At 37.0% G+C, this 15,613-nt stretch overlaps 2 protein-coding genes across 2 annotated transcripts; both read left to right on the top strand.

Moving 5' to 3' along the window:
* Positions 1-5,774: 5,774 nt before the first annotated feature.
* On the top strand, positions 5,775-7,920 carry LOC146708218 (GTPase IMAP family member 9-like). The gene is made up of 3 exons (XM_085459989.1): positions 5,775-5,856; positions 6,055-6,168; positions 6,622-7,920. Exons 2-3 carry the CDS (start codon positions 6,075-6,077, stop codon positions 7,446-7,448), a joined length of 921 nt encoding a protein of 306 aa, XP_085316115.1. The 5' UTR covers positions 5,775-5,856; positions 6,055-6,074; the 3' UTR covers positions 7,449-7,920.
* Positions 7,921-11,160: 3,240 nt separating this feature from the next.
* Positions 11,161-14,073, top strand: LOC146708217 (GTPase IMAP family member 9-like). The gene is made up of 3 exons (XM_085459987.1): positions 11,161-11,639; positions 11,816-11,887; positions 12,287-14,073. Exons 1-3 carry the CDS (start codon positions 11,630-11,632, stop codon positions 13,216-13,218), a joined length of 1,014 nt encoding a protein of 337 aa, XP_085316113.1. The 5' UTR covers positions 11,161-11,629; the 3' UTR covers positions 13,219-14,073.
* Positions 14,074-15,613: the final 1,540 nt, after the last annotated feature.

Here is a 15,613-nt window from a genome sequence, read left to right as displayed (position 1 = left end):
CACCAGAGAATAGTGTATCATTTTCATCACCTATATTTAAAAAAAAAATGTATATTTATAAATGACTGTTTGCTTAAAACCTGACTCCTGTTTTTATTTATTTTTGTTTGTTCTTTTATTTTGCAGTTGTGAGGCTGTGGCTCAGGAGATAAAGCTGGTTGTATTGCACTGAACGGTTGGAGCCCCTGCTTTTCCAACCCACGTGTCAAAGTGTCCTTGGGCAAGATGACAGGTAAAAAGCGTAGGATAAAGCGCTGTGTGACTGGGTGGATGCAGGTTGTAGTCTAAACCTGCAGTCCACCTTTCATTTTATTTATTTTGTACAGAGGTAAACATTTACTACCTGAAATTCTCATTATATTTTTTAATGACGTTTCTCTGACTTCTGATCCAAGTGGCCATCATTGCCCCTACACTCCTTTACTGCTAAACTGATAAGTAGTCAATGTAGATTATGTATTATGACTGCAGGACAAGATAATCCAATAGCTCCACATGTTAATTCACCTGAATTAGGCCATGGTTATCTATCCACACACACACACACACACACACACACACACACACACACACACACACACACACACACACACACACACACACACACACACACACACACTACAGGAGATGACAACATCAACATCAAGAAGTTAACAAAAAAATGAATCATCAGTGAAAAAAATACATTGATCACAAACTCAACATTACACTATTCAACACACAATTCCAAATATCACTAGTATTTCTGCACAAGGTATATGACAGAAAATACCGTAAGCCTAATGTTTACATAAAATTACATCATATATATAATAGGGGAAACACTCTTGTCTGTTGTTAGGAGTTGGTAAAATGTATGTGCCTTGAAAGACAACCAACATCATGATCAACTCAAATGAAATTACTTTTATGTTCAGAAATTTTAAATCTCAGTTTCTCTGCATATGCTAAACCACATGGGCATTTCAAAGATAGACTGATATACTGATAATAAAAATCTTATCTTTTACTTTTGCAAGAATATCTTTGAGATCATGTAACACCAGTGAATCAGTGAAATAAACATTTTGTGAAAAGAAATGCATTACATAGAAACGTTTAAAATAATCTTTCATTAACATTGATTGATTGCTTCTAATGTCAGGTTGTGTTTTTGCAGTGAAGCAGTCACGTGCTGTGAACTTCATATTGCAAGAAACTCTGGCAATTTTCACTCCTGCTTGGGTCCCAGTGACTTTACTGCACGTGGAGTGATACTTTTTTGTTGTTGTATAGCCATCATTACACACATAAAGACATGCACACACACAAACACTTATCTGAACAGATGCTCCTGTCCCTACACGTGAGGAGCATTGACATATGTTCCTGTTGTTCTCTCTGTTCTCTGACACACACATAGACATACAAATGGGCACACGCACGAATAAGTTAACTGCTTGCTTAAGTGCATGGACTGCTGAAACGTGATGTTGTTTTTCTACTCAGCCTTGTCCTCCACATTTCTTATTCTACTCAGGGCAGCTCACAATCACAAGTCCCCATTTCTACAATGTGGATCCATTTTGTTATTCTCACATTTTTACATTCCCCCCAAAAAGCTTTACAGGAAATGTATTATTATTGCGTGAATTATTTTAGGGTCTACCTTGCAATATAAACTGCCTTGATGTGACTGTTGTGTTGATTTGGTGCTGTATAAATAAAATTGAATTCAAATTGCTGCTCCTTTTTGAACATGGATGTTATTTGGAGTTGTGGTTGCTCGTTTTCCTTTTGTTTGCTTTGTTCATTTGTCTCTTTTAATTCTATTTTTTTTATACTTTTTCAACATGTTCAAAATAAAGATTCAATCAATCAATCAAAATTGAAACAAAGAACTGAATGTAACTCAGTAAAGGAGAGGCGTTGTTTTATTAGCATAGAGCCAATTTAAGGTTAATTTAAAACTGGAAGTGAGAAGCTTTGGGTTAGTAGCTCATGGGGAAAATGGGTTGATACTCCTTTTTGTTCAGCTTCGCAGCACAACTTATAAATGTATTTTTAATCATCTTTTTCTATTTCACTGATGTTTTAAGGTGTTTTGCTGAGCGCTTCAACACCTAAACCCTGAATAGGAATAGAAAATATGCAGGCTGCAAAGCCCATTTATGCTTTTGTAGCTTATATATACATTCGTGTAATGTATGATTTCTGCTCTCCTTAGAATAGAATAGAATAGAATAGAATAGAATAGAATAGAATAGTCCTGTATTGTATTTTACATTTATAACGAGCTATATAGGTTCGGACCTTAAGAACCACTATTATCAGACATGAGGTGGAAATGTAAGGCTGTCTACACCTTATGCATGGGGGACTGTGTTTGTCAACAGTCTAATCAGCTGTTAATTCACAGCAGCTAAAGCAACATCATGTCATGGAGATAAGGATGGAGACAGCCTGGCAGCTTGTCACGCAATTACATGGAAGAGAAACATAATGTTAACACTGAAACAAGCGAAAACATTCACACAGACACTCATTGCCTCTCTTCTCTGTTCAGTTCTTCTGGATTAGCGTCTCAACTTCTCAACTCAACAGCCGCAATATTAGATGTTAATTTTTCTGTTTTAAAATTTTTCAGTTATCAGACAGATTATTGTGCTCTGAAAGTTATTCAGCAGCTGTTGCCAACAAAATCTCTCTCTCTCACTCTCTTGGTCTTTCAGGACACACACACACACACACACACACACACACACACACACACACACACACACACACACACACACACAGATGTAATAATGTAGAATAAAAAAAAAGCTGGATGGGGGATCTCCACCCCCATGCTTTGTCTCCAATTCAGTTTTCAAATGACACCTAGACCCCTGGTACTATATATGTTGCAATGCTTTCTAATGCTCACTAGAGGGAGGGCTGTGCACATAGTTGCATTCTTTTTTAAAGGTCAATTTTTAATGGAATCAAAATCAGGAGAAATACCTAGCTTTTGAACCAGCCAAGAACACACAGATGAGCTACCTTTTGTTATGTTTTGCCAAAATACATTTCTAATGGTCCAGAGAGAAAGTAATGAAAGAAGACTGCAAAGAAAAGTGCTGCATGACAATAGACTACAAGAGATCAGAAGAAAATTGAAGATGAGAGCACAAAGGCTGATGATGATCAGAAGAAGAAGAGATGATCTTAGTACTTGGTGTAAAAAACATGTGACATGTAGTGAGTTTAATGTGACATCTGCTTAAACCTTTAGTGTCTCACTGTAATCCATGCGATTTTTAGATAGTTTGAGCGCATAAGATTTTTGTGCATGGACTTGGTCGATACCCACGCCTTAGGAGGAAACTCGATCTACGGATGACGGAGATTTCTTTCAGTGGGTGGTGCTTGTACAGTGAAGGTACAGGAAGGTAAGTTGGGGGCTGCGGATCTTAAACAGTTTTCATGACAAAACCAACTTCACCCTGGCACACAATTCTTTTACCAATCGAGGTATAGGGTGTGAGTTTGTAGCCGGGGTGACGGAGTATAACTGGAGTAATTGGGGCTTAAATACAAATCATATTTTTTCAGTGTGTTTCGTAAGAGTGCGAATGAGACTGGTTTGAGCTTTGTGTGTGATATCCGGCAGTCTATTTACATCCAAGGCGGTGAATTGCAAAACCTTGGGAAGGGGTTTGGGAGGAATTTTGCACGATTGTGCCGGCGTTTAATAAAAGAAGTTTTACTCAGAACTATAATCAATAAGTAGTTGGAGGGTGAAGGGAATCAAGTTTAGAGGGGATCAGTTTAGAGAGGATCTTTTTCATTTCCTGTCAGTATCCCCACCGTTACTGACGAGCAGTCTCTTTTGGCCACATGGGGCAAGTGTTAATAAAATGGCGCAGGAGCACAGTACAAGCACTCACCCACAGCCAACCTCTTTCTTTGTTTGATGAGGGAGACACAGGTGCATCTGATTTGCATGGGCTGAGTTCTGTCCTCCTACATTCCACTTTCCCAGTTTGCCGCCTTGGAAAACAAGAAGAGCCCAGGGCATTCTGGGAAAGAGAGTTTTGCTTTCTCAGATTTTCTTGTACATTATATTATATATAAGAATATCTATGAATTATTGTGTCTAAAAGTTGTCATTTCCCTATTATCTTTTTGTAAATCCTGCAGAAAGAAAATAAGACCAGCTGTTATGTTTAAAAGCAACTTGTAGATACTCACCAACCAGCTTGTCACATCCATAGGAGTCAGGGTAAAAAAGGTCAACCTATTTTTTCTTTAAATTATTGTTTTATTAAATTTAATAAGCAAAATGATTTTGTTTTAATGAATTTCTGATGTTTTGTGGATAAAGCACACATACAAACACACTAAAACAGTGTTCACTTAAACATTATTATTATTCTCATCACTGGCTGGCTTCTTCATTACTTAGGCTGCTCAGCTGGTGATTCCTCATTGGTTATTGTTTTCAGTGTAACAGTGGATGTGTTCTTACTTTTATAAAATAATCTGTTGACCTAACAACTTATTGCACAGGTTAAATATTTTACCAGAAAATGTATTTTATTGATACGTTTTTATTGATACTTTTCGTATCTTGTCTTGTCTTTGAGAGTTGGCTGAAATAACAGCAGCACAAACATTTATCCAAGCATGCATTTTACTTGTCCTACTCACACTCTGTGGACACACTGCTCACTGTCAAAATAAATACAAAGGTAAGTGGCACAGAAACTTGTGCAACTGGTTTGTCATGAATACTTGAACATGGAAAGACATTAAAAATAGCTTAGTGTTGTACTTTTCCTCGTTCATCCAGCAAATCTGTTTTCCGGAGTCAGGCTAATGGTTCTGAATTTGAAATCATACTTGTATGTAATTTTAAACTTTTTTCCTCTGGTTATAGAACCATGTTTGTAGCATGACTTCACTGAATTCGAGGAACTGATGTTGGATTTTAATGTGACCTAGTTTTCAAAAAAAAAAAGTTGAACGTTTTCTTTTCTTTCGTATTCTTCACACGTGGTTGCAGTGCTTTACTGACAGAAAGTGTAGTTGGTTTTTTTTGAAAGAACTAACTGTGGAAACTGTTGACAAAGTGTGAAATAAATAAATAAATGAAATAAATGAAATGAAACGTTGTTTCTTAAGGTTGAAACAAGTTTAAACATTCAAAAAAGATCTAAGAATAAATTAAGAAATAGTTTTCAGTAATCACTACTTGAATTACTAGTGTGTTAATATTCAAATAAAATAAAAATGCTGGTGTTTTCTCTGTTGGTGCAGGGGTTTATTTGATTCAACAGTTTCTCTGTGTTTAATTGTGCAAAAAATAAAATCATTGTTTAAATAAAAAAGGCTGATTTTCATTTTATTTCTGATGACTTCTTGTTCTAAGATAATTTATATATTTACTTACCTACTGAATGCTTGCCTATTTTGCTGGTGTTCTATAGTCACTATCAATTATGTGAGACAAACTAGGTTATAAAAGGGTATTTGTGAAAAAAAAAATGTAATTACCCACAAACCTGCGCTTCACCTCTGTATTAATCAAGTTATAGAGGTCAACGTATTTTTTTCTTTAAATGACTGTATATTTTTTTTTATTTCATATGCAAAACTATTTTTGTTTCAATGCATTCATTTTCTGGAGAAAGCAGACCTACCGTCACACATTTTTCACTTGAACATGATGCTATTCCTCTTGTCACCACTGGCTGGTGCTGCTCAGCCGACCATTCCGCATTGGTTTAAGTATTGTTTTCCTTGGAAATGCAAAGTGGGCGTGTCCTGTCTGCTTTGAAAGATTCTAGTGACCCAGCAGTTTACTGTACACAAGAGAAAGTCCTTGCACAGGTACGTTCAAAATAGAACCTTTAAATCTTTCAATAGAAGACGAATTTTATTGATAGAGTTTCTATAAAAAGTCTACATGCCCCCAATTTGGGGCATGATTTATTCAACATATATTCTCAGTGTAGTTCAATATTTACCTGCGATCTGATTAGAAAGACTTTCCTTTAATGCTTTTCCTTTTTTCGTTTCTATGTAAAGTTTTTTGCTAGTTTACTAAAATGTTGGCAGCAAAAGCTTGGATCCAAGGATGCATCCTGCTGGTGTTACTGACATTATGTGGACAAATTGCTGACTGCCAAAGTCAATACAGAGGTAAGCAGAATAAGAACTTGTACAGCCGGTTTGTCATGAATACATAAACATAACAAGTGTTCACCTATGCTGTAGTATAAATGACTTAATTTGAAGAAGATTTGTTTCTAATATATTTCATCGTGTCTATTTAAATATATTTTTAATCAACACATATGAACAACTAACCTAGTGTTGGACTTTGTCTTGTTCAGACAACATATCTGTTTTTGGAGTCTGGTTTTTTTTTCAGTGAACATCTACAACAACTTCAATTTAAGTGGTCACCAGCATATAAAAGCTGCAAGTATGAGACTACAGAATCACTAGTGTCAGTGAAACTACCTGAAAATTCACCTGCTTCAGCTGTATCGGAGACTTTTCTCACTTTACCCTAAAACATGGTTTTAAAAAGTCATGTTAGTCATGCACACTCCTTCAAATAATTCAAATGTTATCATTAATTTTCCACAGGCTCTGCAAATCATGAAGAACTGAGAATCATCCTGGTTGGTAAAACAGGATCAGGAAAGAGTGCGTCTGGAAACACCATTCTGGGGGATTCAACTGCTTTCAAAGAGGGCATTTCACCTGAGTCTGTTACTGACGGCTGTCTCAGAAAAGAGGTAGACAAAAGTGGAAGAAAATTTGTTGTGATTGACACTCCAGGGCTGTTTGACACAAGCAAAACACAAGATGAAGTGAAAGCAAAAATTGAGGAGTGCATTGAACAGTCAGTTCCTGGACCGCATGCTTTCCTTTTAGTCATCAGCCTGAAGTCAAGGTTCACACAAGAGGAACAGGATGCTGTCACGTGGATTGAAGAAAACTTTGGTTCAGATGCTTCCATATACACCATAGTTCTGTTTACACATGGTGACCTGCTGCAGGATAAATCAGTGGAAGACTATGTAAAAGAAAGTAAACATCTACAAAGACTGATAAACAAGTGTGGAGGAAGGTACCATTCACTCATCAATAATCAGAAAGAAAGCAGAAAACAGGTCAAAAATCTTCTAGATAAAATAGAGCAAATGGTGGAATTGAATGGAGGAAGTCACTACACCAATGAGATGTACGAGACAGCCCAGAAGAGGCTTGAAGAAAAAAGGAGGGAGGAAAAGCAAAGAAAAAGGGAAGAAGAGGAGAGGATCAAATTAAACAAGTGGTGTAAAATGCTTGGTATCGCTTCCGTGGGATTATTTGGTGCAGGAGCATACTTTTCATCATATGCTCTCATGGCAATAGGGGGAGCACTTGGATATTCTCAGTTAAATTGCACAATGGAAATGTTTACTTAAGTGTGGGAGATAGGACCACTAAACCTACACCACTCCTCCAGCAAAGAAAAAAATAAGTCATGCATCCAGTGATGGTTGTACTTTTTATTATATAATACTGTGGTGCGATTTCTGACCAATCACTTGACAGGGTTTTCTGTTACATAAAACTGACTACTTAAAAAAAAAATACTTTGTAGTCTGTTCATATAGCATATTTATTTTACTCTACTGAGTCATTTATATGATCCTCAGTATGACTCAACTTCTATCATCCTCTGTCATATAGACAGAGGAACTTGGAAATAAAAAAAAAAGATCCAGGAGTGAGTTTAGAAATAGTTTTCAGCAATCACTACTTGAACTACTACTTTGTTAATTTTAAAATAAGATGAAAATGTGCATGCTTTCTCTGTTAGGGGCAGGGGTTTGTTTATTCAAAGGTTTCTCAGTGTATAATTTTGCAACAATAAAATAAATGTTTAAATTATAATGGCTGGTTTTCATTTTCATACTTAGCCTCCTCAGTCAGTCATTCCTCTTGGTTTAAGTAGTGTTTTTCAGTGAAATTAATGTGTTTCGTGAAAGAAGCTGCTGACCTAACAGCTACTGCACACCAGAGGAAGCACTTGGACGGGTACTTTCAAAATAAAACATTTAAATATTTTGATAGATGAACGATTCCTGCACTGCAACGGAATTCAACAGTTGATTCAAAACTGGTGAAGCTACCGCTGATACAAACCTATCACCTTCCTGCTGCTGCTGCTTCATATTAAAAGCTTCACAGCGCCAAACAAGCTGGAGGCTTTTTTGTGAAGTGCGGACAGAACTCGTTAGGAACTTTTGCAAACGTGGTGCAAATTAACAGAGGTATGTGGCAACCTGCCGAAACACTTGTTTTATAACGTCTCTTCACCATTAGTGAGTTAAAAGTGTCTGGTGTTATGTTCGTAAGGCTCCTGGCTGTGTTGCACAGCTCTTAGAAATAGATGTACGTCGTCTTTAGTGGTAACACCGTTAACCTTGGCGTAGCATTTAGTCCGGATCACTTAGCTCTACTTAGTTCATCAGCTTGTGTGCCCTGTGCACAATCTCCATTAGGGGAGGAACAAGGTGTTTAATGTTTTGTCAACTGATAGCAGTAATAGTATTTGTAGAATATCAATTGAACAACAGTTCAGACTGCCAGCTTTGTACATTGGGCGATTGGTGCACGCGCATTTAAAGTTCTGTAAGTGAGCGAAGGGGGCGTTACTTGTTTTTTTCAAACATTTATCCGATCCGTGAAGCTCACCTTAATAAATTTTGCGTAAATAGTCACTATTAATTTAGGTTCGGAGGGAAGCATTTGTTGAATAATTTTACGTATTGTGAAATTGCTTCATATTTGTGTATGTAGATAAAATAGAGGAAAATGGTGGAATTGAATGGAGGAAGTCACTACACCAATGAGATGTATGAGACAGCCCAGAAGAGGCTTGAAGAAGAAAGGGAAACGAGGAGGAGGGAGGAAGAGCAAAGAAAAAGGGAAGAAGAGGAGAGGATCAAATTAAACGAGTGGTGTAAAATGATATTATATACATCTGCAGCACTTTTGGGTGCAGGGCTGTTTTATACCTCACCTTTTCTCGTGGCAGTAGCTTCAGGACTTGGCTTTAATTGCATAATAAGTATGCTTACTTGGGCCTTACACCTTTACAAAACAAAAAGGCCAATATATAATGGCTAACACACTGGGCATCAAATCTTTGTCATTTGGAATTAGGTGGTTTTAAATTGCGTTTCAATTCACTTTATATTTACTTTATGTTGCATTCATTTCTAATCTAATGTGACTGTTTTTTAATAGAGTATTTTTTGTCAAATCACAATTCAAGAATATGTGAAACAACTGTGAAACAGATTTGTAGATATATTAATATTTTAAATTCATCGCACTGTAACAATGTACCACAGTAGAACCATCCTCATTTAGTTCAGTTCAAATTTATGTATATAGTGCAAATTCAAAACCACATTTTCCTCCAGGTGGTGTATATTCTAAGACAGTGTTTCCCAACCATTTGGAGCCACTGCACATATTTCACATTAGAAAAATCACACGGCACACCACCAAACAAATATGTAATTTTTCTCTGCACATCAGGCATAGTGAAATTGGCTTGATTTGAAAAAATAAGCTTTTATTTGTATATTTTGAAATAGGAATAGATATTAAATAATATTATTGTATATTATCTTACATTAAATCTGAAACATAATGCTACAAAATGTCTTTAGCTTTACTGTACATTTTTGCTGTGTGAAACAAACAGTGGTGGTTGGGAGTTGGAGTAAAGAGGATAACAGTGGAGGAATTATATCCTTGAACTTAATTATAGCACTTTCAGAAAGACCTCTAATGTCTCCGCCACTCATTTGTACTAGTTAGGGCACACTGAGCTACTTTTTATTAAGATGATTCATAAGCTTACACTCCTTGTAAGTGATGATATCTATTTAATTCTAGATTATATTTGGTTGGTTTTTTAAGTGTATCAGTTCAACAGTAGAGTTGCAGACTTTCTGAATTATTCTGTAGCACACCATTCAGTGGCAAAGATGAAGTGACCGTAAACACTGAGGAGTGTATTGAGCAATCAGTTCTTGGACATCACACTTTCCTTTTAGTGATCAGTCTGAACTGAGGTTCAGACAAGAGTAGCAGGACACTGTGAAGCGGATTCAGGATACTGTTGTTGCAGATGCTTCCACATAAACCATAGTCCTGCTTACAGATGCTGTTTTGCTTGAGGGTAAATCCTTTGATGGTTATGTGAAAGAGAACAAAAAATTTAAAGAAACTAATATGTGACTCAGAGAAGATATTCTCTCTTTAATGACCCGAGTTAGAATCGATTCCAAGTCAGGGAAATTCTAGGTTAAACAGAGAACATAGTAATATTCAATGGATGGTATTACTACATCAATAAGAAAGGAAACCTAGAGTAAATGTGCGGGGGGAAGCAAAGACTAGAGCGAAGACTTGCCAGGGACCTTTTGGTGTAGAAGCATGTTGCCCCTCATATGTTCTGGTGACATTAGTTGGAGCACTTGGACACATTCAATTAAATGGCACAATGGACCTTTTTCTATAGGTGTGAGTTCTATGATGGAAAAAGTGAAAATAATGGCTAAGAATGTGGCGAACAATAACTTTCAATAACATGTACTTTTAAAATGTTTGTGCATTCCATTCATCCGCATGAAATGAATTTTTGAATACACTTGTCTTCCATTCTTATTTACCTATTGACTGTTTGTTTATAGTTTCACTTTTTTTGTCAATTAAAATGGGAAACAAACAAGAGACTTTGCTTATGGGTGATCGTGGCTCAAGAGTTGGCAGTTCATCTTATAATCGGAAGGTTCCCGGTTCGAGCCCTGGCTCGCACAGTGTCGGTCGTTGTGTCCTTGGGCAAGACACTTCACCTACTGGTGATGGCCAGAGGGGCCGATGGCACGATATGGCAGCCTCGCTTCTGTCAGTCTACCCCAGGTAGCTGTGGCTACAACTGTAGCTGCCTCCACCAATGTGTGAATGAATAGTGGAATTGTAAAGTGCTTTGAGGGTCTCAAAAAGCGCTATATAAATGCAATCTGTCATTATTATTACTTCAAATACCAAACATCTACCAAAGTAAAACCCTTTTCATCTGTACTGACCTACAACTCTAGGCTCAGACAGATCCTTTTCTTTTATTTTAAATTTCTTTACATTTTTTAAAAAAAGAATAAGATGAACTTGAGCATGAGGGGGTCAAGAATATCTCTCCTTTAAAAAGAGAGCAAAGTCATTATAGAGTTATTGTAAAATATATACATTTTATGTAAATAATAAAATATTCTTATGCGATTAAATGAGAAACCTTAATATTTTTGTTGGTTTGCTATGAAAACTTCTCAGCAATGTCCAAACACAAACCTGTTAACCATATTTAGAGGGCTGCGGACAGCCTACACGGACAGTTTTCACATTTCAAACTGAAGACAATACAAGGAAATGGGAAGCCCCCGGTGCCTAGGCTTCCAGAAGTTTCCCACAAACTTAATGTGAAATGTGTCGAGACACAGTCTACGTTTGTCTTGTCTAAGTTCAGAACTCAGGTCTGAAAAAACTGACTTGGCCACCTGGGACATATAAAGCAAGATCTGAAGTAATGGCTGAAGGTAAGATCATCTCTCTGAACTAGTTTAAAAATGCACTAATTATTTAATTACTCTAGGATGTGATATTGATACACTGAAAAGGGCAAAAGAGGCAAAGTCAAAAAGATACAGACCTTCTTAAAGATGTCAGTGACTAATCTTACCTTTTTTTCTCTCAATGGTGTAACTTGTGTCAGAAATACAACTCAGAGAAAAGAAGCAGAAAACTCTACCTCGGTCTGATGGGTGTGGTCTGAAAAACTTTGATGGTATGCTCCTTCATTTTCTCTCTGGTCACTCGACTCTACTAGTAGCTGTTCTACTCTAATTTCAGTAATTATGTATCAGAATCAGAATACTTTACTAATCCCAGGGGAAATTATTTGGTCACAGATCACAGGAGCTCCAAGACAGTAAGAACAGTAACTAACAACAATATATAAATGTTGTTTTATTTACTATTTTTTTTAAATAACAACAAATGAATGAATAGTATATTTCAAGGAAAATATGCTAAAGGCTTTTTTTTCTCCAGACAGTCCAGAGATTAAATTAAAAAACAACAACAAAAAAAACACACTAACTTAAGACTAACAAGGCAGAAAAGAAAGGATTCTTTTTTTTTTTTGTAAATGCCAGTAATTCTGTGTCTGTTGTTTTTACCACAGGTCTGGATTTGTCTGGAGGTTTGAGGATAGTCTTAGTGGGAAAGACTGGATCAGGGAAGAGTGCAACAGGAAACACTATCCTTGGAAGAATTGCCTTCAAAGAGGATCCCAGCCCTGTGTCTGTGACCAAACACTGTGAGATGCAGAATGGGGAAGTGGATGGGACCTTGGTGCAGGTTATTGACACTCCGGGTCTGTTTGATACAGGCATCTCAGAGGAAGAATTAAAAGTCAGAATAGAGGAGTGTGTCAAAATGTCAGTTCCTGGCCCTCATGCTTTCCTACTGGTAATCCGGCTTGGAGTAAGGTTCACGGAAGAGGAAAGAAATGCTGTTAAGTGGATCCAAGATAACTTTGGAGACGATGCTTCCATGTACACAATCATGCTGTTTACGTGTAAAGATCAAGCTAAAGCTGACAATGCTCTGAAGGAGTGCAAGGAGCTGCGGAGACTCTCGATCACATTTGGACGCAGATATCATGCTTTCAACAACACTGACGTGGATGACCGCATACAGGTAAAAGAGCTGATCAACATGATCAAGGAAATGGTACAGGATAACGGCGGTAAGCACTACACAAATGAAATGTATGAGAAAGCCCAGAGGAAGCTGAGAGAGGAGGAGGAGCGGAGGAAGCAAGAGGAGGAACAGAAGAAAGAGGAGGAAAGGAAAATATGGGATGCAGAGAGACAGAAGCAGGAGGAAAAGAAAATCAGGAAGAAAAAGGTTCAAAGAAAGAATATACGTGTGGCCGCAGCTTCTGCTGTTGTCTTGGTGTTTGCTGGGGTGGTCATTGCAGTGGGAGCTAACACCACAGTGGCCCTGGCTCTAGGCGCCCCTGCACTTGTCCTGGGAATCTTATGCGGTTTATCTGCCATTTTCATTTGGAAAGGCATAAAATGCAAGGCTAAAGCAAACGTGCCTGTATAACAAGATGGAGGGTAGTGGCAAGGATATTGTTCGGCTACAGTTTGTGTCACTGAATAAAAAACAGAAATATTCCATATACAGTATTAGTATCCCACACATTATGGTTTGGAACTTTGCGTAAGTGACTTGTTTAGGTTCTGTTTCAAAACGAGTATGTGAATTTAAAGCTAATAGTAAACAAATGGTATGAAATGTACTTGTTTGTCTTTTTTATCGTTTACATCTTATATATGAATGTGAGTATCACTTCTTTTGGCTCTTTAGTAGGATTCAAAATAATTAATATTAAAACCCAAATGTAAAAAGATTTTTCACCTATAGATTATACCTTGGTAACTTATAACTGTTAAAATGCGCAGAAACTGACACACTGCTTCCTTTACTTTTTATTAGTAGCATTCTGAGCTCATTTCCCCAAAGGAAATGAGAAACAATGGTAGACGTCCATTGACCCATCACGTCTGCGGAAACAGAGCAAGTCCTCATTGTCCTGCCACTACAACAATGTCAGTGCATACCATCAGTACAAACATGACCAGCACAGATGTTAAAATGAATGGTAGTTAGTTTCTGTCAGCCACAAAAGGATCAAAGTAAGGACACTGCTACTTGTTCTGCAATTAAGAACAAAACACACTGAAGCTGAACATTATTTATTTAAAATTACAAATGAAAGGAGGCTCAGTATCAAATAACGGGTGTGTTCAGATGTGAAAAGGTTGTAAACTGAGTTGTGGTGCTTCAAATGTACAGGTTATATTTTAAATGCCAACTACACCTACAACCTGTATTACAGGTTAGACTGGTCTATTTTCATCTGTTTGACTAATACCTGCAATGGAATGAGTGTTATGTATTATTAGTGTGAATGCTTGAAAAGCATTCACAGTATTGTTCTTCTAATCTTTATTATTAGTGTGAATGCTTGAAAAGCATTCACAGTATTGTTCTTCTAATTAGTGTGAATGCTTGAAAAGCATTCACAGTATTGTTATTCTAATCTTTCTTATTAGTGTGAATGCTTGAAAAGCATTCACAGTATTGTTATTCGAATCTTTATTATTAGTGTGAATGCTTGAAAAGCATTCACAGTATTGTTATTCGAATCTTTATTATTATTATTATTATTATATATTCCGTACGTTTTTTGGCATCTCACTCCTTCAAAACCGTTCAACTTAGAAAAACCATTCAAACACCGTTAGATTCCTATTCTTTTGGACAACACTGCTTCTAAATTTCATATTTTTAACATTTATATTTTTAATTTTATTCAACTTTATTCAACAAAAATTTATAATGTATTTCAATGGGGAGACCCTTCAAATCCTCATTCAACTTACTCATTTTTAAACTCTTACTACTTCCACATACATTGACATAGAGCCACCATTCAAACTTTAAAACGAAGACAAGACATTCAACTATTCAACTTGTATTTATCTTTTCAATATCTATTATACTTTTTCTTCAGTTCCAGTTTAAGTTTCATGATGTTTTTTCACCCGTTTCAGAGTTTATAATGGGTGTGTATGGGACGGAATGTTGGGGCTAGAGTGAGGCAGCTCAACTGCTAGAGTGAGAGGAGCAAAAAAATTAATCTTAAAATCTTTTTTAAAACTGCTGCTGTGTCCGCAGCGTTTGCTCTACAGGTATGATTTTACCCTCAAAACGTAGCCATGGCTGTCCTCTTTCATCCAATGTGTTTACTATTGTACTAGGTGTTATGGTTCTTTCATAAATGTCACCAATGCACAGCCTCCTCCCTCCAACTCTTCCATAGACTCTAATGTTAAAATGGCTCAGAAGGTTCGTTTGAAAATCAGAAGAGCATGGTGTCTTTCCACTGTCACCACGTCCATATAATAAGCTCCACAGGCATGAAAACTGAGAATTAGGTAGACTAGACATTGCTGTCGCTCACGGTGAAAGAATTTTGTCAATACGACTTTTACTTTTCATTTGGGAGCGATTTGTTTCGGCCTGACTTTTCTGTTCATTTTAAGCAGCAAAAGTGAGGCGCATGTCTGTGTGCGTGTGTATGGAGCCATTGGGTGCGGTCACTATAGCAACCAGGCTCACACCTGCCTGCTTAACGAGCTCTGCCTGCCACTGTACCAAGATTCATCTTAAGCACTTCTCTTTCAACTGCTGCTGTGTCCACAGTGTTACAGCCATCATTTTACCCTCAAATTGTCGCCATTATTGTTCTCTTTCCAACACCGTATCTTTCAAAGCTCAGGCATTTAAACTTTTTAAACTGTGTGGATCAAAGTGGAGGGATCACATTTGAGTCATTCAGTGATTCAAAGAATATGACCTTTTAATATTCATTCAGATGTTTTCTGACTCTAAATGTTCTTTTCTCATTTCTTAGGGTTTTCTAATTTACATT

This window comes from Copadichromis virginalis, linkage group LG6 (assembly GCF_057382275.1).
Source record: "Copadichromis virginalis isolate Kocher_CV1m ecotype Utaka linkage group LG6, C_Virginalis_male_GT1.1, whole genome shotgun sequence".
In the NCBI taxonomy this organism is placed as follows: Eukaryota; Metazoa; Chordata; class Actinopteri; order Cichliformes; family Cichlidae; genus Copadichromis; species Copadichromis virginalis.
The sequence above is the reverse complement of the archived record's forward strand: the minus strand, read 5'-3'. Positions and strand labels throughout refer to the sequence as shown.